Source organism: Pelodiscus sinensis, chromosome 13 (assembly GCF_052426305.1).
Source record: "Pelodiscus sinensis isolate ZL-2025 chromosome 13, ASM5242630v1, whole genome shotgun sequence".
NCBI classification, from domain to species: domain Eukaryota; kingdom Metazoa; phylum Chordata; order Testudines; family Trionychidae; genus Pelodiscus; species Pelodiscus sinensis.
The window spans coordinates 45,880,050-45,905,316 of NC_143064.1; the positions used below are offsets into that span (position 1 = coordinate 45,880,050).

Consider the following 25,267-nt stretch of genomic DNA (forward strand, 5'->3'; position numbering starts at 1 on the left):
GAAGCCTGGCTTCATAGGTCATGTTCTCTAGACCTTTAATCATTCTTGTCGCTCTTCTCTGCACCCTTTCCAATTTCTCCACATCTTTCTTGAAATGTGGCGCCCAGAACTGGACACAGTACTCCAGCTGAGGCCTAACTAGTGCAGAATAGAGCGGCAGAATGACTTCACGAGTTTTGCTTACAACACACCTGTTGATACAACCTAGAATCATATTTGCTTTTTTTGCAACAGCATCACACTGTTGACTCATATTCAACTTGTGGTCCACTATGACCCCTAGATCCCTTTCCGCCATGCTCCTTCCTAGACAGTCGCTTCCCATCTTGTATGTATGGAACTGATTGTTCCTTCCTAAGTGGAGCACTTTGCATTTCTCTTTATTAAACCTCATCCTGTTTACCTCTGACCATTTCTCTAACTTGCTAAGGTCATTTTGAATTATGTCCCTATCCTCCAAAGAAGTCGCAACCCCACCCAGTTTGGTATCATCTGCAAACTTAATAAGAGTACTCTCTATCCCAATATCTACATCATTGATGAAGATATTGAATAGTACGGGTCCCAAAACAGACCCTTGAGGAACTCCACTTGTTATCCCTTTCCAGCAGGATTTAGAACCGTTAACAACAACTCTCTGACTACGGTTATCCATCCAATTATGCACCCACCTTATCGTGGCCCTATCTAAGTTATATTTGCCTAGTTTATCAATAAGAATATCATGCGAGACCGTATCAAATGCCTTACTAAAGTCTAGGTATATGACATCCACCGCTTCTCCCTTATCCACAAGGCTCGTTATCTTATCAAAGAAAGCTATCAGATTAGTTTGGCATGACTTGTTCTTCACAAACCCATGCTGGCTATTCCCTATCACTTTATTACTTTCCAAGTGTTTGCATACGATTTCCTTAATTACCTGCTCCATTATCTTCCCTGGGACAGACGTTAAACTGACCGGTCTATAATTTCCTGGGTTGTTCTTATTCCCCTTTTTATAGATGGGCACAATATTTGCCCTTTTCCAGTCTTCTGGAATCTCCCCTGTCTGCCATGATTTTTCAAAGATCATAGCTAAAGGCTCAGATACCTCCTCTATCAGCTCCTTGAGTATCCTGGGATGCATTTCATCAGGACCTGGTGACTTGCTGACATCTAACTTTCCTAAGTGATTTTTAACTTGTTCTTTGTGTATCCTATCTTCTAAACTTACCCTCTCTCTGCTTGTATTCACTACGTTAGGCACACCTCCAGACTTCTCGGTGAAGACCGAAACAAAGAAGTCATTGAGCATCTCCGCCATTTCCAAGTTCCCTGTTACTGCTTCTCCCTCCTCGCTAAGCAGTGGGCCTACCCTGTCCTTGGTCTTCCTCTTGCTTTTAATGTATTTATAAAAGGTCTTCTTGTTTCCCTTTATGCCTGTAGCTAGTTTGATCTCATTTTGTGCCTTTGCCTTTCTAATCTTGCCCCTGCATTCCCGTGTTGCTTGCCTATATTCATCCTTTGTTAGTTGTCCTAGTTTCCATTTTTTAGATGACTCCTTTTTTATTTTGAGATCATGCAAGATCTCCTTGTTAAGCCAAGCTGGTCTTTTGCCATATTTTCTATCTTTCCTACACAGCGGAATTGTTTGCTTTTGGGCCCTTAACAACGTCCCTTTGAAATACTTCCAACTCTCCTCAGTTGTTTTTCCCTTCAGTCTTGCTTCCCATGGGACCTTACCTACAAGTTCTCTGAGCTTATCAAAATCTGCCTTCCTGAAATCCATAACCTCAATTGTGCTGGTCTCCCTTCTGCCTTTCCTTAAGATCATGAACTCTATTATTTCGTGATCACTGTCCCCTATACTGTCTTCCACTTTCAAGTTCTCAACTAGTTCCTCCCTATTTGTTAAAACCAAATCCAGAACAGCTTCTCCTCTGGTAGCTTTTTCAACCTTCTGAAACAGAAAGTTGTCTCCAATGCAGTCCAGAAACTTATTGGATAGCCTGTGCCTCGCTGTGTTAGTTTCCCAACATATGTCTGGATAGTTGAAGTCCCCCATCACCACCAAATCTTGGGCTTTGGATAGTTTTGTTAATTGTTTAAAAAAGGCCTCATCCACCTCTTCTACCTGGTTAGGTGGCCTGTAGTAGACTCCTAGCATGATATCACCCTCGTTTTTTACCCCTTTTAGCTTAACCCAGAGACTCTCTACACAGCTATCTCCTACGTTCATCTCCACTTCAGTCCAAGTGTGTACATTTTTAATATACAAGGCAACCCCTCCTCCCTTTTTTCCCTGTCTGTCCTTCCTGAGCAAGCCATACCCTTCCATACCAATATTCCAATCATGCGTCCCATCCCACCAGGTTTCTGTAATACCAATGATATCATAGTTGTATTTATTGGTTAGCAATTCCAGTTCTTCCTGCTTATTACCCATACTTCTCGCATTTGTATGAGCTTGTATGAATTAATATGAGCTTCTGTGAAACCAGCTATTTTATAGTATTTGAATCCCCTCTTGGGCCCAGAATAAGACACGACTCTGAGGCACCAGCCAGGAAAGCCAAGTTCCAAAGAGAAAGAGGATGCTTCCCCATTCTCCTCTCGGTGGGTGGCCTCTCCCTTGAGCTCCTTTCTCCTGGAGACCATCCCGGCCAGCCTCAGCCCCCTGCTCCCCACAGACCATCTCCAGGGGAGTCCGGAGTTGAGACGTGCTCCGTCGTGGGTCAAGCCCAGGAACTCAGAGCAGTTCGCTGTGTTGTCCTGCCTCTAGCTCTTTTCCTGGCCAGTCCTGGGGCAGGGTCTCTATGTGGCCCCATCCCACAGGGCAGCCGGGCTAGAACTCCGGACTGTGAGAAATTAGCCCCGGTAGTAGGTTCAGGGCTGTCAAGTGATTTCCGCCAACATGTTCCTATGTGATCCCGGGGCTGCTCAGCACGGCAGCTGGTGGTGCATTCATCGGCTTCGCCTGCTTACCACCTTGAGTCTCTGTGTTGTGGGGAGGCACTGCAGCTAGGCCTCGCCGGAGCGCCAGGTGTGTGGAGTGCAAAACAACAGCTCCACTACACGCGGCAGGCCCGGCAGCCCACCCCAGGGGCCAGTCCAAGGAAACCAGTGACCGCCTTTCTGAAAATCCTCTCCTCTCTCCAGCCAGCTGGTGGTGACCAGCCCAGGCCGGGGACATGCAGCACAGATGCGGTGCCGGGCACATCTCATTCCAGGTCTCTGCAGCACAGAAGAACGGAGAAGCCTGTCTGCTCTTGACTGTCCTCTCAGGTCCCTGCCCTGGACTTGGGCAATTTGGATGGTTCAGGAGGCCACCTTCTATGCAAGCCCAGACAATCATAGAATCATAGAATCATAGGACTGGAAGGGACCTCGAGAGGTCATCGAGTCCAGCCTCCCGCCCTCAGGACCAAGCTCCGTCTACACCATCCCTGACAGATGTCTATCTAACCTGTTCTTAAATATCTCCAGAGAGGGAGATTCCACCACCTCCCTTGGCAATTTATTCCAATATTTGACCACCCTGACAGTTAGGAATTTTTTCCTAATGTCCAATCTAAACCTCCCCTGCTGCACTTTAAGCCCATTACTCCTTGTCCTGTCCTCAGAAACCAAGAGGAACAAATTTTCTCCTTCCTCCTTGTGACACCCTTTTAGATATTTGAAAACCGCTATCATGTCCCCCCTTCATCTTCTTTTTTCCAAACTAAACAAGCCCAGTTCATGAAGCCTGGCTTCATAGGTCATGTTCTCTAGACCTTTAATCATTCTTGTCGCTCTTCGATTACCACCACCAGGGAATTACTTTGGAGGTGTGATGCCCGGCCTCCTAATTTCCCCATGTACCCAATGCAGCAGATTTCTTGATTTTCTGGGGATAGATCAGGGCTGCCTAGGTACCTTGGGCTCACCTGATTTCATGCGGGTATTTGATGCTATTTAATACATCTCTCCAGCGAACTCCCTCAGGTGGAGGCTCCTAGTTCTCATTCCCCCTCCAACTTGCACATTTGTGTCTCTATCCAACCCTGAAAGCAGGTAGCAGGGAGGTGCAGACTTCAGGCCATGGGGACAACCAGGTCCACACCTTGGCGGACTGGCCCGCAGAACAGCCGGGCTGGTTACACATCCTCTCCCGGTAGCTCAGTGCATGCGGAGTTGAGGAGAGCAGGAGCTGTGGAGGATCTGGCAGGAGCCAGCTCAAGCAGCCACCAGAAGGAAGAGCCAGCGGTAAGGAAGGTGCTGAGGAATGCCATAGGGATTTGTAGCTGTCATGAGGCTGACACTCGAGACATTACAGGCTGCTGCTGTCACAAGGCTCCTGGGGTGGATCCCAGTGTAGAGGGCAGGCCTGGGTCCCCCCCGCCCGCCGTACCAAAGACTGGCTTTGGTACAAGGGATTTGTCCTGCCCTTTACCTCTTGGAAGGGCCACAGACTATGAAGTTTGGTTTCCCTCTTTTCCCCATGCTGGCCAATGATGAGAGTTAATTAACAAACAGCAAGCTGCTGTCTAAATTGAGGGCTGCTGTGAGCCTCTGAGGTAAGCAATATCCATCCTTGGGGGGGAGGGCATTGTCACAACGATTATAAACTTACAAATTATGGCTGATAGATTGTGCAGTATTAATCCATAAACATCAACAGAGATTTTAGAGCTGGCCCAAAACCGTTAAACGGAAGTCTGTCAAAAAATGGAAATGTTGTAGAAATCAATATGCTTTGTGGGCAAATGATTTAGACACTTTCGATGGGAAACAGCTGAACAGAATCAGTTCAGCTTTGCCATTTCATTTCCATAACACAAAGATGTTTTGATTTGACTCATTTTCATTAATTTCATCTCGACTTTGATATTCTAGAACATTAATTTCAAAACGACATTCATACGAAATATGAAATATAACCGTCTAAATGAAACCATGCCATGGAAACCAAATTGCTCAACATTACGGAAACGAAATGTTTTGATTCTCTCACATTGACATGGTTGAGAATTTTCTTTCGTAATTGGGTGGTGCCCACCTCTTGCGAGTGATCTCCCCCCATCTCTAGCCAAGTGCATGTGCCCGCATGCCCTGCTATAGTGGCCCTCCTGTGACTTAGCTCTCCCACTGAGTCTGAGCCTCTTGAGCACCAAAGAGGAACTGCCTCACTCTGGCTCAGCAGCTTCCTTTTAACTGGCTTGCTGGGCCCTGATTGGCCACTTTCTCTGCAGCCACTCTAGCTTGCCGGGAGGACTTTTCTCTTGCTTGCTGGGGCAGGGTATCACAAGGCCAAAAGCCTCCAGCAGGGGGCTTCGGGACCTAGTCCACCTCCTCACACCGTTGCACAGCTAATGTTGAAATGCCAAGTTATTTTCTGATTCAGAATGAAAAGAAATTCAAACTGTAGCTTTCTAGGGAATGGAAATTGTGGGTTCCAACCAGTAGAAGGAGATTAAGTGCATGCCCTCTTAGTACACATAACTCTCCTAGAAAAGTTCTGAAACAATCAGCTCAGATAAATCAACCCCACCCTGAAAGTATTTCCATATCTCAAAGGTGATTTCTTTCAAGACTGCCACTGTGGCTCTTTTCCTGGAATTCGGATCAATTCAGTCACAGCTGCTCGGGGAAGAACGGACCAGTACTAGATCTGGGTTACTTGGCACAGCTATTAATGGCCCATTAACAATGGTATTTTGGTAACCAGGTTGTGATGACACCCTTATCTGGTCCATTTACAATTAACATGGTTGTGTCCACACTGTGGCTTTTTTCACCACACAGCTCTGTGTCACCTACATGGGTGAGTACACACTTCCCATGCTCCCAAACGTGTCTGTGTCCACGCACTGGGGTAAACCGAGGCAGCTCTCTCTCAATGTTTCAGCAAAGGACTGCGTTCCTAGAGGACATTCAGGGTACGTCTACACTACATGCCTCTGTCGGCAGAGGCATGTAGATTTGTTTGTTCAGCAAAGGTAAATGAAGCCGCGATTTAAATGATCGCGGCTTCATTTACATTTACACGGCTGCCGCGCTGAGACGACAAACAGCTGATCAGCTGTTTGTCGGCTCGCCGCTAGTCTGGACGTTCCCCCTGTCGACATCAAAGCCCTTTGTCGGCAGCCCCGGTAAACCTCATTCCACGAGGAATAACGGGGCTGCCAACAAAGGGCTTTGATGTCGACAGGGGGAACGTCCAGACTAGCGGCGAGCCGACAAACAGCTGATCAGCTGTTTGTCGGCTCAGCGCGGCAGCCATGTAAATGTAAATGAAGCCACGATCATTTAAATCGCGGCTTCATTTACCTTTGCCTACAACCCTAATCTACATGCCTCTGCCGACAGAGGCATGTAGTGTAGACACAGCCTCAGACAGAGTAGCACCAGCAAAGGCTGGAGCGAAATCCTCCCTTACACAGTGCTGGGAGAAAAGAAGACTGATCAACCTGGTTGCATAGGCATGGTTAGAGAAGGACCTGCTGCCGCAGCAAAACAGTATTATGACTTAATCCCAGGTAGACCTCTATGTGCCACCTTAGGCTTCTGGAAGGAGAGAGACAGAGATAGTCGTCATGTTTGCAGAGAGCATTAACCAACAGGGGGACTGATTCATTAGTGTATGTTCCAATGAAAGCAATGGATAGTTGAAGCTGCACAACTATGTAATTCTGCGTAATCCATTGCCGCAGGGAAGGGGTTAAGGGTGGATAGCCTTGTTGGCTGCCTGGTGGAGGGAGAATCCAGAGTTCTGCAGTCACTTGTAGATCAGACACGGCACAAGTGTGAACGGACAGGAAAAGCCGTCAGTCAACGTCCTTCATGGAGGGTTCCTATTGATTTCTGGGCAATTGTTAAAAATAGCTTGGCCAGCCCGATAAAAGTCAACAGCAAGATCAGCTCAAGGATAGGAGCTTTCTCCCCAGGTTGCCATGACATGAATTCAGAGTTGAGATGTTCCTGCTGGGAGGAACATCTAGGGATTTACCAGAGACGGCTGCTTAATTATGAATGTTGTCGTCTCGGTTGCTCAAAGTCCTCAGGCCCTTGTCTTTGTTACTTGTCACACAACTGAAGTCACCTGCCTCCCTGCATTGAAATTCTAGAGGCGAACGTAAGACTCTTGATTGAGTACATCCAACTTCCCTGTTTCTGCATTTGATTGGGGAGCACAGCTGTTAATTAACCTCGGGGCTTTGTTCTCCAGAAACACCTCCCAAAGCAAGCACTTTCCCCCAGGAAGCATTGGATCAGATTTTCGTTTTTTATTCCGCTCTCCTTTTCAAGTGACAAAAATCCAACTTTCCTTCCATTGCTAACTGCCTCCATATGTTTTTGACACAATAAACTATTTATACATAAATTACCAACATGGATGTCATTGAGAGGAGATAGCTGGAGGGGGATTAGTGCAGGTTCTGGTAATAAACGGAGCTGGCTGAATTATTCATTGTGAATAAATTAGCCCTCTCCTCTGGGGGAACTGATCTTGATTTCTTTGAATCCGTTTTATGTGCCGTGGTCGGTGACTGTTCCGCTGGCCATTTCAGGGTCTGTGATTGGTCACCTCAGTCACAGAGCCTGTGATTGGTCGCTTCAGTCACGGAGGCTGTGATTGGTCGCCTCAGTCACGGAGGCTGTGATTGGTCGCCTTAGTCACATGGCATTATTACTACTTCCTGTCTGAGCAAGAGTGGTGGTGAACAATAAATGGCAAGTGATGATCACTTCATCCTGGGCGCTCTGCTCCATGTAGGTGGTTGCACCTTGACACCAACTCCCTACACACTTGTGTGAAGAAGAACAGGTTCATGAGAATGTTCCTGCCTACAGGTAGAACTTCTCTAGTCCGGCACTCCTGTTCCGGCAACATGCGTGCTCCAGAATGATGTTAGCTGGATGTCCACTTGTTATGGAGGTGGTCAAGTTTCCAGCGGTGCCTCAAAGTTAGCCACCAGTCCTGGCGCTCAGTATTCTGTGCTGTTATTTAGCTCTAATTTGCCCTAAATGTCTTCTAAGAGCCCACTAAGCTGTAGAAAAGTTGGTAATGCTGCTAGACAATATTGGCCTCCCATCGTTTGGCAAATTCTACAGCTACCAAATGAAATTAAATGGCAGCAAGTTTAAAACAAACAAAAGGAAGCACTTTTTCATGCAATGCACAGTCAACCTGTGGAACTCCTTGCCAGAGGATGTTGTGAAGGCCAGGACTTTAACAGGGTTCAAAAAAGAACTAGATAAATCCATGGAGGGTAGGTCCATCAATGGCTGTTTGGGTAGCAATGGTATCCCTAGCCTTTGTTTGTCAGAGGCTGGGAACGGGAGCACTTGATGATTCCCTGTTCTGTTCATTCCCTCTGGGGGCAGCTAGCATCGGCCACTGGCAGAAGACAGGATCCTGGGATAGATGGATTTTTGGCGTGGCCTAGTATGGCCGTTCTTATGTTCTCAAATGCTCTGGTTCGGCACCGGTCTGTTTCTGATTGCACTGGACTAGAAGGGTACGTCTAAACTACATGGCTCCGTCGACAGAGCCCTGTAGATTTGTTTGTTTGGCAAAGGGAAATGAAGCCACGATTTAAATAATCGCGGCTTCATTTAAATTTACATGGCTGCTGCGCTGAGCCGACAAACAGTTGATCAGCTGTTTGTCGGCTCAGGGTGCTAATCTGGACGCTCCCCTGTCGACATGAAAGCCCTTTATCGACCTCCCCAGTAAACCTCATGCTACGAGGCATAACGGGGAGGTCGATAAAGGGCTTTCAGGTCGGCGCGGGAGCGTCCAGACTAGCGCGCTCAGCCGACAAACAGCTGATCAGATGTTTGTTGGCTCAGCACGGCAGCCATGTAAATTTAAATGAAGCTGCAATTATTTAAATCGCGGCTTCATTTCCCTTTGCCGATCAGCCTAATCTACATGGCTCCATCAATGGAGCCATGTAGTTTAGACACACCTGAAAGGTTCAACCTGTATTAATTAATAAGAGATTGCAGCAAAAGTGCTGTTTGAAAACGGGAACAAACAGCTGCAAACACTTTTGAAAGATCGATAAGCCATGCCTAGAAGCCACAGGCCTGATTCACAGCTCTCTAAAGTGAAGGGATCTCAAAATAATCGGTACACCTTTTCAGACGGGATTGTAGTCAGCGCTTCTACTTCGAATGCTGACTGCATTCTTCTTCATGTTCAGTCAAATGCTAATCCAGTTACCCTGACATGAATCCAGAGGAATGGCTCTGAAATCAATGGAGAGATGTTTTGTGCCCGGGATAAGAATCCAGCCCTTTCTGCCACACGCAGCTCGGTAATGTTGCTGTGTGCTGTTACACAAACATCCTTGTCCACCCTAGAGATAGAATATTTGAACAGATGAGTGCTGAGCTAAGTGATTTCTGCCTATCTGTTTGTGAAGCACTTCAAGATCTTTCAGGAAGAAAAGCATAATATAAATGAGGGTTGTAATATGTTGGAAAACTACCACTAGCTGTAGATTTATAGTGTTTGGCATCATGTTACTGGAGCATCTTAAAAAAACCCCCACGGTATATTACACCCATTGCAGTCTAATTTCCTCCTTTCAGAATGCAGGGCAGCCAAGCCAGCACTGCCAAGATGTAAATATCCCCTTGAGTCTGTATTGCTCCTTTTTAACAGATGAGGAAAAGAAGTCACAAAGCAACTGACCCGTGACTTTCCCACGGATAGAACCCAGATTGTCATGCTCTATTCACAGCCTGCAAAGCAAGAGCAGATTACAAGCTACCTGGGACACTCCAATAGAGAAATGATGGAGCAAATAACTCAGGAGTTTGGTTCCATCTATCTTCTCGCCCAAGTATGAGAGCAAGGGGCCTCTCCGTGGAACCAGCCCCGCGGTGGTGGCTGTCCCTTTTGTCGGCTTTAACTTTGAAACCTCCTTTCCTTAGCTGTTTGAGATTTACAGGGTAGCAAGTCGTAAGGAGTTCCCTTCACTCAAGCTGTGCTCATACTGTAAACGAGAAAGTGTGTCTAATGGGGATCTAATTTATATTTTACAAGAGAACATTTGTAAGCTAATTATGCTTCAGCTGATCAGGAACAGACATGAGCTTTTTTCTCCCCCCCTCTCGGCCTTTTCACAAGCTCGCCATCACTGCAGTTCTATTCCGCAGCCGTTCAAACCTCGGAAAATATGTTCTTCATAGTCAATTTAGTTTGCATGCGGCATAGTAACTGCTGCAACGAGGTGCAGCATTCTAGATGGAGGCAGGCACTGCTGTTTGCTAAAGAAACGGGGAAGGATTATCAAAAGCGCACGTTCAGAGATTTAACGGCCACGGGGGTCTCTCCAACCTCTTCTGCAGAGATCTGAGCGAATAATCTGCGCTGAATAATGTATGAGGAAGCAGGCCGACTTCCACGGAAGTCACAGGCACTCCAGGGAGCTGGATTTGGCCCGAGATGAATCTCATTGGTTTGTTTCCCCAGGGTGCCTCTGCGGTCGTCATTTGGACTAGTGCAAGAGGCTACTCGCGCAAAAAGGCAGGGTTTCCAACTCGTTTGTGGAGTGTTTTGCTTACACCATCGGGTCCAGCACAGCTCTCAGGGGCGTGTGGTCTCTGGCCTGCTGTTTGTGTCTTCGACTTGTTCCATTCCCTTGTCTCATGGTCCTTGCCAATACCCCAGCGAAGAACCCATGGTATTTGTAAGGGCCACAGGAAAAGAGACAGGAACAGATAAGTCACTGCTGTGTTGATCCATGCCCCGGAGGCCTGGGTCTTACAAGGAGCACCGTCTATTTGCATCCTCAGGGAGGCGACATGCTTAGGTTTATTATTGCTGTGTCTCGTCGATGATTGTGTGGGTTTTCCTTGTGCTTGAGTTTGGGGCTTTGCCTTGCAGAGGAATGAAGTGTTGTGTCTGGAGGATCCAGAGATGGGAGGAAGCTGAGTCAGAGTCTGCTGTGAGGACACAGCGCTCCAGGAAGTCCTCACCCTCTCCTGTTCTCCACCTCAGCCAGCAGGAAGCGTTCTGCTCCCCACCCCCCAATCCATGGTCATGGATGGTTCTCAGACACCCCAGAGTCTGAGATTGGGTCACTCACCCTTTTTGGCGAGCTCTTATTTTTACTGGGTTGGTTTTAAATCTGTAAACACCCCAGAAGGAAGGCGCCAGGTGCCCTTGACACCAGTTAACATGGGAGCCTAGTGCAATAAACCCACCATGCAATAAAAGAGCTGAAAATCCCTCCAGCAAACAGCCACCATCAGCAAAACTGAATTTACAAGCAGAACTTCCTGGGCCCTCAAGTCCCCCACAGAAAGCAGCGCCCCTGCCCCATTGCCACAGGCACCACCCCTCTCCAGTCACCCCCAAGTGCTCATTCTCAAAAACAGCGTGGAGGAGAACCACCAGAGGCTGGCAAATGATTCACAATGAGATCAAAGAGTTGAGACTGTGGCTGAGGGGGTTTGGGCACCCAACTGCCATCAGGAAAAATGGGAATGTAACGGGGCTTCCAAATCCCCTAGGTGGCTTTGGGAATAGCCACATTGCTTGTGACTCCTCATTTGGCCAGCCGTGTTTCTGGCCAGCACCCAGTCATCTCAGTGCACAGCCTCTGTCAGTGTCTGTGGCAGAGCCGTGTCATTGAATTGGGGCGGTTTCATGCTTGCCCCACCGGATGTAGCTGGAGGCTGGGATTTCTGAGGCCAGGCAGGTGCCCAGATGCCCCTCGGAGTCCATTGGCCCCTTCAGAAGCCCCGGCCTAGCTGTGTGGTTAGCTCAGATTTCTCACTGACGCTTGAACGCCTGAGCGTAGCTTCAGCTTCTTCGTCTGCTGGTCCCCATTGGTGTCCCCATCCTCTGCCAGTCCTCCCCCTGGATGGGAGGGGTCTTGGATTCTCGCTTCTGGGGCCAAATGTTACAGGGTAAGTCTGACAGGGGCGCCCGCCAGCCGACCTCAGCAGCACAGGCACGACCTGCCTCAGTTTCCCCTCTCGCTGCCCATGCCAAGGCCTAGGGTCAACAGCAAATTCAACCCTTTCAGTCATATAAAAAAGCCATAGTCCACATCTCCCTCGCACTAAAAGCGGCTCTCCCACCTTTTGGACCTTTTGGGAAACACATCCCCCTGTTCCCGTGCTGGAGGGGAAACTGTGGGGGGTCAATAGGGTACACTTGTACACCGGTCCTGGCAAAGAAGTGCACCTGGACTGTTGTAATAATCACACCCAAAGACACCCAACAAAAGGGAAGGAGACCTGGGGATGAAAGTGTCTTCAGTGGAGTCCAGCTACCACCCAAGCCACAAGATGATCCACCTGGAAATGGACAGGGAAGGGCTCCACCACACACACCTTCCTCAGCCATTACCCCTCCCCCCCCCCACCTGATTTACTTTGCCCAGCCAACCTGCACCGCGCCCCCAACTCCCACAGACATTTCCCCGCTCGGCTCCAGACAAAACCCAGCCTCCAGAATGGGGCGCCTGCGGTGTCCAGGCCTTGCTGCTGTGCAAACAAGATGAGCCAAGGTAACTCATACACCTACTGTAGGTCGCTGTCCCATGCACTGGCACTGAGACCACTTACAGCGAGAGATAAGAACACGGGAGCTCCACAGCCTCAGCTGAGAGCCAGCTGGCTTTTAGCTCAAGCAGTAACGCTCCAGAAGTCCACTGCCTTCCCTCCGCAGGTCATCAGCCATGCCTGTGCTATGTGATCCGCATGCCCGTTGACAGGGGAGCAGTGGCTAGAGGCTCCGGCTGATATCAGGCTCCATGGTGCTAGGAGCTGTACAGAGACAGTTCTGGCCACAAGGAGCCTACAGTCTGCAAACAGCCAAGACATACAGGCAGTGGGGAAATGATTTGCCACGGTCACCCTGCAAGCGAAAGGTAGAGCTGGCTCCAGGTGTCCTGGCTCTTGCTCGAGTACGCTGGTGGGGAACCAGTGGTTCTGAAACAGGAGCCCACGTGGCCCGGGGGGCACGCAGTGGTCTTCCAGGGGGTACAGCTCATCTTGCGATGGACCCAGCTCTACAACAGGCTACACCGAAAGCCCGAGCGAAGCCAGTGCATACCAACATTCCCTGCAGACAATGACTTCTTCAAACTGCTCTGTGTGCTGTACAGGGACACGCAAGTACAATGTTTCCATCCCAATTGATTTACTCCATATTTAGATGGTAAAAGTGAGAGAGCGATCAATGTGTCAGTGCTCCTGCGCGGTGACACTCTTGTGCATTTGTGTCTGGGTTTGTAAGCCAGTTGTTTTCAAGTGAGGTGACGCGTAGAGTATGCAAGACTCGTCAGCTCCTGAGAGGGGCCCAGTACTCTGGAAAGGTTGAGAGCTGCTGCGCTAGCCCCATGCTGCCCTAGGCTGACTTGAGAGTGTTTTACATAGGAGGCCACTTCACAGATTGAGGGTAGTTGTCGCAGATTGGCTCCGCCCCCAGAAAGGGCGGGGCCTCAGGTGGAAGGGGCAGGGCCTTAGGTGGAAGGGGCGGTTCCCCCTAGGCTCTGCATGCCTTTGGGAGGAGAGGAAACTTCATGCGCTCCCCCGCCCCAGGCCAATCAGGGCCCGAGGGCAGGGGAGTGTGCAAAGTCTCTCCCCGCCCCCACCCTGTCACGGGCGCATGGCACCTAGAGGGAACCGCCAGGTATTTTGAACAGCTGGTGACTCCCTCTAGGCACCGTGTGCCCCTGACGGGGGAGGCGACTTTATACGCTCACCCCATCCCTGGGCCAATTGAGATCCAGGCAGGGGGAGGGAGCCACTAGCTGGTTTGAACAGTAAATGACTTTGCACACTCCCCTGCCCCCGGGTCTCGATTGACATGGGGGTGGGGGTGTGGCAGGGCAGCCGCAGGCCGGATCAAATGACTTGGTGGGCCATGGGCCATATCCTGTCCACCCCTGCTTTAGCAGTTGAAAGGCAGTGGAGAAAAAAATCACTCCTCACATCTTTACCATTCCTTTTCTGATTTTTACCAGCCCAGCGGAAAAGCTTTCCCCTGGAATGCTGGGGAGCGTGTGACATTTCCGAGAGCTCCTTCTTTCTTTTGAGCGGGCACTGAGAGATTTGTCCATTGCTAATAACTAACACTAAGTACGAGCCAGTAATCAGCACACAGGGAGGAGATAGATGGTCCTTTCAATCTGTCCAGGATACTGTAAAGCTTGTTTGAATTTTTTCAGCCTGTCTGCCTTCAACTTGCTCCTGATTAATAACGCTGCTGTGATTGATGAGCGGGATCCTGAATTCACACCTAAAGCGGGGCCTTTCAAACCTGCTTTTCCTTTTTCAGCAACAAAATAAGTTTTCTGCCCTGACGTGATTTATCATTTGAAGGTTGCACCTGAGATGAATAAGTTGACAGCTCGCACCACTGATAAAATAGTGCCACAGTGATAGATGATGGGGGTATTATTATTAATTTGCATTTCCAAAGCACCTAACAGTCCTGCTCATGGCTCACGAGCCCACTGGACTAGATAGTTAACTATTACAGTGCAATGTTGATACAAAAACACGGAGCATCCCTTAGTCAAACTTGGTCGCCTGCATAAGGGTCTACCTGCATGTTATCAGCCACACCATGGAGAGACTGAACCTGTAAGCAACAGTCCCCAAAGCACAGACCTCTACCACTTGAGCTAAAGGAACAGCTCCATCAGCCGGCAGCAACAGTAGGCTCTTATCTTCCATGTGGACCAGCCACTGGAAGGGGTACTGACACGCTTAGCCAAGGTGCTGTAAGTAGTGATGTAACTGGAAGACACGAGCGCTTTGTTCTCTGTGTCCTGCACCTTTGCGTTTAGAGCAGCGGTTCCCAACCTTTTCCAGATGGGGACCCATTTTGACAATTCAGGAAGACTTGGTGCCCCAAAGCAATTAAAAAATGGGGAGAGGAGGGGGCAGAGCTACCTGGGGAGACACTTGGCGACCCTTTCGAAATGTAATGGCGACCCATATTTGAGTCCCGACCCACAGGTTGGGAAGCCCTGGTCTAGAGGAATGCCAGCTGCTTTCCAAGTGCAGAAAAAAGCGAGTGTCACACACTGTGCTCTCACTGGCACACTCTTGTTCGTGGTGTAGTTGATTTCCCTACTTGGAAATGCAGGTCATCTAGGGTGAAAGTATAAGTTGAATCTCTAAAAATTGGGACTCTCAGCTCCAGCATCATCCATGGTCTGGCAAGACAACAGCTATTCCTGGGGCTGGGAGTCGGGCAGCAGGATGGCCTGTAGCCGGGGCCAGCAGCCCAAACATGGTGGGTGGCAGTGGCCAGTCCAGAGGGGAAGCAGCTGGGGAGCCGGAAGTGGAGCTAGGCTGCAAGGGGTCAGAACTGGTCTCCCTTGGTCCAGCAAACTCCCTCATTCAGGACGAATCAGGTCCTCAGGATCTGGACCAACCTGCACGTGGTTTGTTTGTTCCATACGGGAAACACCGGAGAGAGCTCAGGCAGCAGAAAGAGCTCAGAGTTTGGGGGAGAAGTGGGGAAGAGGCTCCCTGGGTAAGAAACAGCCGCAGAGAAAAGAGAACTGAGCAGATGCAAGTGGTTTAGATTAAAATCAGCAGGCAGAAGAATTTGGCTTGGCCATCCAAGGCTTGGGCGGTGCATTTCTGCCAAGGCTCCTGGAGACAGGATCAAAAGAAAGCCCTAAATCCAGCACTGATGCGAAACGTGGGCTGCATTTGTTGGATGCCGGCAAGCTAGGAATTGAACAGTGCCAGAGCAGCCTCCTAAGGCTGGACAAATTGCTTTGTTTCACTTCCTTTCCTCAGTCCTAAGAAGCAACAATTGCTCCTCTAACACGCCCGGGCACATCTGCAGGGGCATAAGTGGCAGTTTGGCACCTAACTCCTGTTGGAGGTCCGTGGGAGTTAGGAACCAAGCTGCCACTCAAGGCCATCTTTAGGATTTCTGGGGCCCTACACAGTGCTATGAAGCTGGTGCCCCTATGCCCGATGGCCGCCAGGAACGGGGGATGGTTTTTTAGAGCTGCGATTGTATTATCTTCAGCAACACGCTAATGAAATGGTTTTAAAGCAAATTTTAAACCAAGTCCCCGTAGACTCCCATAGAAAATTCAGAAATGGACAGTACAGTAAAACCTGCGCTATCCGGAACTTAAGCATCCGGAAAACTGTAGAAACCGGCAAATTTCTGATGCCGGGAAAAGCAAAACAAGAAACAAAACAAACCAAAAAAAGGAAACTGGCCCTTTAAGTGCCAGGCTGCTCCTCAGATAAGTGTGCAGCATCTACCTGGGGGAGGGGTGAACGGCAGCCAGAAGCTAGCAGCAAGCATCTCGGCTCCCCCCGCAGCTCCTGGCACCCACGGAAGGCCAGACCCCCCCACAGCTCTCGCCCCTGCCATCTCTGCCTCCTGCCCCCCCGGCTTCCACCCTCCCTCACTGGGCTTGTGGCCCCCCCAGCAGGCCACATCCTGACCCCTGCACAGGCCCCTCATGGCTCCCACCCCCCTGCCCGATAACCAGAATTTTTAGGTTACCGGCACACCTTAATCCCCAGGCATGGCGGATAACACAGGTTTTACTGTATATACCTGGGCTTGGTGCTTGAATGGCTCTTTCCCAGGGGCAGTGCCTGCTCATAGCGCTGGCAGGCTGTGTCACTTGTAGGTTTGCTAGATCCACTCCGGAGGAAGCAGCTCCACAGACCAGGGATAGGATGAGGCGGGTGGGTGGGCATTAAGACCCAGTGGTGCCCCAAATTTTCGGGTGCCCCATGCAGCTGTGTATTCTGCACAGGGGTAAGGATGGCCCTGCTGCTGCTCATGCCGATGCAAACCTGGGCTGCAGCTGGGAGCTTTTCCAAAGCCACTCAAGCTCCAGCGGCCGCAGTTGCGGCGGGTCCCATCCTGAGCTGTCACGAAGTGGGAGGGGTCTCAGCCAACAATATTAGGCTCCCTTTTGAAAATCTTGGCTTCCGGCGACACTTCACGTCTGCCCCGTTAGCCGCAGGTGCATGCTCTAGGAAAGGACGGCAGGGCCAGCTGTGGATCTGACACACAGCTGTCTCGCGAGACTGAGCGCCGGCGGCAGCCTGCTTGCCAGGCCTGGCACTTTGCCCTGAGTGGTTCATCGGAACAGACAGGGCCCTAAAAGTTCTGCCCGTCAGAGGCAGCCGCTGTGGGAATTGGCCCAGCGAAAGCAGCTCCCCTGCTGGAGCGCTGAAGATGCCGTGATGCGCGTGCCCGGGGAATGCTTGCAACAGACACGCTGCACATTCCTGGCGGCCAGTTTAGGAAAAGTCTAAACATCTGCACTAACACTTAAAACCAGCCTCCCCTCCCGGCTTTGGCTCTACGCTCCCGCTCGCATCACCCAGCCCCTGACTTCGATTTCCTTGCGTGGGGAAAGGGCAGAGCCTTGGGGGAGGAGAGGGGTTTTGTAAGTGGAGGCGAGAGAGAAATGGATCAGTCTCGCATGCCAACGTGTGGATCGCAGGCCGGGTCCTCAGCATTGACGTCAATGTTTCCATGCCCCTTTGCACTATCTGAGCATCTGACTCCGTGTCAACAGGGCACGAGCATCTCAGCTTCCCTCCCCAAGTTCTGGGCCGAGTTCACAATGGGACAAGAACAATCTCCTTTGGTTGCTCCCAAAGTCTGTCCGGGAATCTAGAGGGATCTTCCTGGAGCATTACTTGTAGATTTTAACGCTAGGAGGGACTTTCCTGATCAGCTAGGCTGACCTACACGTCGCAGGCCACAGGAACTCACCCACCCATGCCTGAAATAAACCCGAACCTCTGCCTGAGTTTCTGAAACCCTCAAACCATGATTAAAGACTTCAAGGTTCAGAGATTCCACCATTGACATTCGTTTAAATCTGCAGGTGACTTTTGCCCCGTGCCACAAAAAACTCTGCCAATCTGACCTGGGGGAAAATTCCTTCCGGACCCCAAACATGGAACATCAGTTACACCCTGAGTATAAGGGCAAGACCCTGTAGTAACTCAGAGCTCTCCCCATCGAGTGCCCATCCCTGAGCGTTGGGGATATTTGTACTAGCTGTTGCACACGGGCCTTCCGCCGTTATAGGCCATCTCTTCCTACCACCTCGACCACAAACGTATCAGACTCAGCACTGAAGCCAGTTCGATTTATTTTGCTCCCACTGCTCCTCCTGGGAGGTTATTCCAGAACTTCCTTCCGCTGAGGGTTAGAAACCTTCATCTAATTTCAAGCCTAAGCTTGCGGGTGGCCAGTTTATAGCCATTTGTTCATAACTTCTCTCCCTCCCCGGCATATATCCCACGGGTATATTTATGGAGGGCGAACCTATCTCCCCTCAACCTTCGTTTGGCTAGGCTACACAAGCCACACTCCTTGCATCTCCTCTCATAAGGCGGAGTCTCCATTCTGAGGACCATCCTAGTCGCCCTTCTCTGCCCCTGTTCCAGCTGGAATTCATCTTTCTTAACCATGGGAGACCAGAACTGTGCACTGCACACTCAAGCTAGGGTCTGAACCCAGCGATGCAGCAGAAAGCTGTGTGCAGAGAGCAAATGTTTCAGCAGCTGGTGTGAAGAAAGACGCAGTTCTAGGCCTCTGCATCTGCCTTTCTCTCAGTCCAAACGAGGCTGGGGGTGGCAGAAAGCCACATCCCCCAGGGAACGACTTAACAAGCCATGCTCTGGTGTTAAGGGCTGCTCTGCCTTAGGAGAGCTAGAAGATGAACCAGCAGGAGAGTGACTGGGACGCAGTGAGAAAGAGGAGGTGGGAGTGACGTATAGAAATGGAGCAGGAGCAACTGTTTAGTGGTCTGTAGCGTCGAACTGAGGCCTTTTGTTTTAGGTGCCCTGCATCTCTATATTTCTGAGGAGCATGCAGACAGCAGCCATCTTGGTCGCTGAGGTGCGGCTGCCTACAGAGGCGACGCTCACGCTGTGCTCTCCCATGGAGACTTGACTTTGGTCCTGTCCTGTTGTGGTTTTCTCCCCGGCGTAATGAAAGCCGCGTAGTCGGACAGCATGTGCCTGCTCTTTGTTAAGGGGACTATAAGGGAACTCATAGAAACACGGAAGAGGGGGTTGATTTGGAGGGAGGAAGAGCCATTAAGAACTCACGAGTCCTACTACTCACAGCATGTTAAGAGCTGAAGGAAAGAGCTGCTCTGACAAAGCCATATGCAGGCCACAAAGAAGCTTTTTAGTCCTAGCAACTCTGCCTATTCTTGAGTGTCATCTACTGGCACTTACCAGTTAGCGAACTATTATCTGTCTGCAGCGGCACAGAGCTCTTAACAGGAGGGATAGAGAGAACCAGAGCGGTTACAGCCAGGAGGAACGGACACGGAGCAGAAATGGGCAGCACCCAGAGAATCAGAGTGACCGGTCCTGGTTATTTTTATTTGCTGATTTGCTCAGACGCTACCTTGTCCTCACACTCATAGACTCATAGTCTCCAAGGTCAGAAGGGACCATTATGATCATCTAGTCTGACCCCCTGCACAGTGCAGGCCACAGAATCTCACCCACCCCTCCCAGAATAATCCTCTCACCTATATCTCAGATATTGAAGCCTTCAAATACTTTGAAGACCCCAAGATGCAGAGAATCCTCCAGCTGTGACCCGTGCCCCATGCTACAGAGGAAGGCGAAAAACCTCCAGGGTCTCTGCCAATCTACCCTGGAGGAAAATTCCTTCCCGACCCCAAATATGGCGATCAGCTAAACTCTGAGCATGTGGGCAAGACTCATCAGCCCACTGGCTCTGACTCGTGCATTAAGCTCTGGTGGCTGTTTGCAGTGAGGAGAGGGCTCTGTCTCGCAGGCGGAAGGGTGGCAATACTGAACACAGAGGTGATCTCATCCCGCCTCACGTCCCTCTCAATTGGGGCCGATGTCCCAGGGCTACATGGGATGCAGCGAAGAAATTCAACATGGCCGCTGCCCTGCCGCACCTGACCCTTTCTTCTCCCTCTGTGGTGTTCTCCTCAGCCAGGTGTGGAATGTTCACCTGCCCTGAGCCACTGCCCTGAAAAGCGCTGGGCAAGGGGAAAGAACGGAAGAAGCTCTTTGAATGTTACAAGAGGGAGTCATTCCTTAAGCCTCCTGATGATATCTTCATTACTCAAGCAGTGCCCAGCCAGGTCCCCATCTGCCTAGCTTACAAGCTGCCAGCTGCAGTATACACATCCCAGGGGCAAATACCGCGACACCTTATGGCTTAGATTAGAGAGAGCATCCAAATGTTTCCATCAATGTTTCAAAAAACAAACCAAAACTCCCACAAAACGGCGGCGGACCCAAAGTGAGCCCATTTGCAGAGTGTCTTTGTTTTGATTGAAATTGTCCATTTTTTCCATAAGAAAGAATGGAAGCGGAAGATTTTCCAGGTTCTGGTAAAAACATTCAACTTCAGTTTGGTTTCTGGTAAAAAATCAAATCAAAGCTGATTTTCTTTTCCAGTAAACTCCCCCACCAACCCAAGGCCCAAATTTTACTGAGAACTATTTTCAAAAAAATTGTTTTGAGAACTTTTTCAATTTTTTTCAGTTTCTTTACTGAGCACATGACTGGATTTTAGGAAAAGTTTTGGGGGAAACATGAACTTTAAAAAAATTTCTCATAAAAATTGGCATTTTCCAATCACGGATAGTTAGCTTGTACACCCGTTGGTCTGCTGTGTGCTTTTATAGGGCCTAGTGCAAGACAGTCCTGGTTCTTGTGGGGCCAGTACATACTACTGCAATTAAAAGATAAACATTAATTAATGCTGCTCAGGGTGATCCATCCAGATACCATACATGGCAGCCTACAAGCTCGTGCACCCCTGTTTCACACGGTGATTCCATTACCATAGCAACAAGCCCCCGGGTGTGTGTTGCTATCTTGCTGTGAATTACACGGCTTTCTCTAACCCAGCCTCGCATCTCAACAGGACACAATGTCACCCCAGCAGCAGCAGCGCACTTCACTCGTATGAAGGGTGCCCAAACCCGAGAGCAATCGTCTCCCTTCCCACCAGGCTGTGGGAAGCTGTCACCCCAAGACACCTGTTCATGCATCAAAGATTGGGAAGACAACAGCGTCGATTGCCGTGAGAGCATCTCCTGCCGCTTGCAGAGCGAGGCCCTGTGTGCAAAGCAGGGCAGCTGGGGCATCTGGAGAAGGGGGAATTGACATAATGGGGTTCACTCCCCACTGGCCTAGAGCCCCCTTCCACACTCACTAGCCCCCCAGTCCCTCTTACTCTGCAGGACATAGGGGGCTCTCTCCCCTTGACTCAGCCAAGTCACTATGTCATGTCCCCCTTCCAGGCTCCACTCAACAATGCACCCATGTGCCATCGCAGCAGGTCCTGCACATTGAATCCCAGCCGGTACGTCTGCTCCACCCCAGGATTACCAGCCGCAGCAGCCAAGGTCTGCACCATCTCAACCCTGGCTGCTTTCCTTGGACCTCTCCCTTCCATGGCTTGGTTCCCCATAACTCCTCCAGCAGGGACAGGGGCCCAGGGCTTGTGCCCCCTGGCGGATCCTTTCCTGCCCTCCACCCTGTGACTGCCGGTGCTTTCCCTGCAGCTACCTTCTGCTCTAAGCACCCTGGCTTTAGGCAAGCCCAGCCAGGCCTCAGCATCCCTTACAGCTCCGGAAGACCCACATCTCAGCCACCTTAACCCCCTCCAGGGTGTGTGTGTGTGTGTGTGTGTGTGTCTACACACCCCATAGCACTTTTCGATCAGTGATCGCCCATCATCATCACACCCCATCACACCTGGTGCTAGGTTTTCAGGCCCCAGACTTTCTCGTCTCCAGCAGCAATCAGCTGTGCGCGCCCAGGCCTCCTGGCGTCTCCCCTCCAGGGAAGGGGAAGGATGTCTGGATCCGTCAGTAGAAAAGCCATGACACACGCCAAGGTCCTAAATCCACAGCTGTGCAAAATGTGTCACGAACCATAAAATCTGGAGTCCCCCCATGTCATCTGGCCTTTTATGTGCTTTTACCCTAGGCTAGATGTCACGGGGGAGACCAGAGTTTCTCAAATTAGAGGTCTTGACCCAAAAGGGAGTTGCAGGAGGATCACAAGGTCATGTTAGGAGGGTCACGGTCTGGCCACCCTTACCCCTGTGCTGCCTTCAGAGCTGGGCAATTGGAGAGCGGTGGTTGTAACGCTGGCCAGGTGCCCAGCTCGGAAGGCAGCGCCCTGCCAGCAGCAGTGCACAAGTCAGGGTGGCAATACCGTACCCGTGTCACCCTTTCTTCTGCACTGCTGCTTTCAGAGCTGGACAGCCAGAGGGTGGCGGCAGCTGACTCAGGCCCCAGCTCTGCAGGCAGCAGTGCAGAAGTAAGGATGGCAATACTGTACCCTGCCATCTTTTCTTCTGCACTGCTGCTGGCGGTAGCTCTGCCTTCAGAGCTGGGCTCCCAGCCAGCAGCCACCACTCTCCAGCTGCCCGGCTCTGAAGGCAGTGCTGCTGTCAGCAGCTGCGCAGAAGTAAGGCTCGCGGTATTGCAACCCCCATAGAATAACTTTGCAACCCCCCCACAGCTCCTTTTGGGTCAGGACCCTACACTGATAGCCCTGTGCCATTCCCATTGAAATAGAGGCAATCACGAAACAGACCATTGAAAAAATCCTATCACCATGACAATGACCAAAATAGACTGTGACTTTAGTAGGGCCCTAATGCACAACCCAGGGGGCGGTAATGACGTGGAGGCATTTCCGTGGGTCGAGAGTCTGAATTCCCCGTCCTGACTCCCCACAATCTCCCTTGGCTCTGGTACCGCTCACACTCACCATCTGGATGACAGAGACCGGTCCGATGCTGTTCACGTAGATGTCCACGTCGATGAATGTGGGCTTGACTGGAAAGAGAGTGAAAGGGACACAGGTGAGCTGGGGACAGAGGCAGACGGGGGAGGATGGGCAGGTACAAGGTGAAAGGTCCTGCACTGTGGGCTGGGAGACCACCAGCGATCTGTCTGCTGTAGAGCAGGGGGGTCGGTTCTCGAACAGCAGCTTGAGACCCTTTCTGTGACTAGACGGAAGGACGAACTCACATTGCTGGAGTCCCCTTTGCTGGTAGTGGCACTGCTGTGAGGAAGCTCGTATGGTCTGGAATAAACCGAGCAATCCCTGGAAGCGACCATACAGAACTCCTTCCCTCCCTCTCTCCTCCCAGCACACACTGAGGGGCCTGGAGCATTCTCCTAAATCCCGGAGACCCAGCAAAGGCTGTGGTCCCAATTCGGAGGGGGGCACTTACTGCCAATGTCGGGCCTCAGTTTGTTGTCGTAGTTCTTCAGCAGCGAGTTGAGGATTTGGGTGGCGTCCGTCTCCTGCGCCTTGGGGGTCAGGACCCAGGTTTTATTGATGCTGAGGTAATCGTAGTCATACTCCTCCATGCTTTCTGTCCTGAAGGAGACAGGCAAAGAATGAATGAGCCGGGCCCAAGGCGCTCTGCCATCGTGGTGCTCTACAGGGACAGAGCGGGACTGCACCTCGGAGAGGTACCCCGATGTCTCAGGTTCTCCAGGGCCTACCTCCGACGCTTGCCCAGCCTTGTCACTAGGCCCTGGGGCAATGGGGAGAGCAAAGTGGATTTCCTACCATTGCCCTTTTTCTTTCCCCCTCAGGGCCCAAAGCTACCACAAAGTGGCCAGAGGGCTCCCTTCCCTCCTTTGCACTGCTCAGGAGAGCTGGCTCTCCACAGAAAGGGAGCTGCCTTCAGCCTCCTGGAGCAACCTCTGGAGCCAGGTCACACAGTCGTGTGCCTACTGCAGGCCAGGGCCTAGCAAAGCACTTGGCGTCCTTGTCACAAGGAGACCTGCACTTCAGACCCCTCCTGTCTCATCAACTCCCTCCGCTCCCAGATCTCAGGCCTCAAAATGTCCCCTGGCCCTTGGCTGAACCACACGATTTGTCTGCTCTCAGAGTAGGCCCGGGGTGGCAGCCCTCTAGTTCTCACTGTGGTTACCTTAGCAGGACTGATTTAGGCTCTGTTCTCCCCATCAGCCCTGAGGGGGCTAATACACTGACCAAACTACATCTCCCAGAGAGCCCCCCATAATCTCCAAGGCCTGACTGGCATAGGCTGGTCCCTTCACTCATCCGCCATTTCTCCCCATATGCCCCTTGAAAAGCTGCTCACTTCCTGGCCTAGAGAAACAAGCTTGCCTCTTCCTTGGAGACAGGAGACGCTAACAGCTTGCCCCACCCTCTTGCAGTTAGGTGCTAGGTTGCCTTTATCTAGAGCTAATCAATTGCTTTCCTGTTTGCTCTTCCCACTGCCAGGTCAGATCAATGGAAACTCCGATCCCCCGCCAGTTGTCGTAAGGACCAGGCCCTTACACTATTCCTTCCACCCTGGACATCTCAGTCCTGGTGGGTTTCTCCACGGTGAATGCCCGTCCACATGCCCCTCAGCATTCCATGTCTTTTGAGACCGGTTCCTAGCCATGCATGTCACTTGCCATTCTCTCCAGGGCGGGAGAGGGCACTCCCACTTAAGCATCCACTGTGCTAGTACACAACGCTGTCCAGAGTCAGGGGCTGGCCTCCTTTTAGCATGCGAGGAAGCAGGGCCCCGCAAAGAGCTTGCAGGGAAATCCTCTTCCTTTCAAAGGTTGACGCTAATTAATCAGGGGTTCCTAATGTTAAAATCCATACAAAACGTGTTCCTTGGCTTGTCGAACACTCCCTGCCTTTCCCTTGTGTTTGGCAGTGGAGGAATTTCTGTTATCAAAGGATCTGACCCATTTAGCTCTCTCCCGGCCTCTGTATTTTAGACATTTACACATCTTGTCATCGCTTCCTATCCGATTGCTTGGGATCCTTATGGAAAAGGCTCGGTTATACCAGTGTAGAGGAGCTTTTGCCAATACATTTATTTTGCTCCCTGGAATGCTATCTATCTATCTATCTATCTATCTATCTATCTATCTATCTATCTATCTATCTATCTATCTATCTATCTATCTATCTATCTATCTATCACCACCCACCCCCTCTATTTATCTATCTCTCTGTCTGAATAGCTAGTCTGTGTGTCTGTCTGTATGTCCGTTTGTTCAAGAACTCCTCCTAAATGGTAAGAGCGAAGGCCACCAAATTTGACATGTAGCTTTTCTTATCACAATTGAAAGCAAAGCCAGGATTTGGTTATGCCAGGACAACTGGAAGCCCCAGGAAAAGGACTGTTTTCCAGAACATGCAAAGGGAGGGGCTGCTTTCAGTGGGACTTGATACCGAGAGTGGCCACTGGGGGGAGGGGAGTTGCTCCACCAGGGGAGGGACCAGCAGGGTGGGGGTTCTGCCATCT

At 50.6% G+C, this 25,267-nt stretch overlaps 1 protein-coding gene across 1 annotated transcript in view; it reads right to left on the reverse strand.

Moving 5' to 3' along the window:
- GABRE (gamma-aminobutyric acid type A receptor subunit epsilon) overlaps window positions 1-25,267 on the reverse strand; it is a 75,530-nt gene that overhangs the window by 41,762 nt on the left and 8,501 nt on the right. The window contains exons 2-3 of the mRNA XM_006136293.5: window positions 23,213-23,361; window positions 22,744-22,811 (exon numbers count right to left, since the gene is read on the reverse strand). Of these exons, the coding sequence (XP_006136355.1) occupies window positions 22,744-22,811; window positions 23,213-23,361 (217 nt within the window). The remainder of the gene's footprint in view (window positions 1-22,743; window positions 22,812-23,212; window positions 23,362-25,267) is intronic.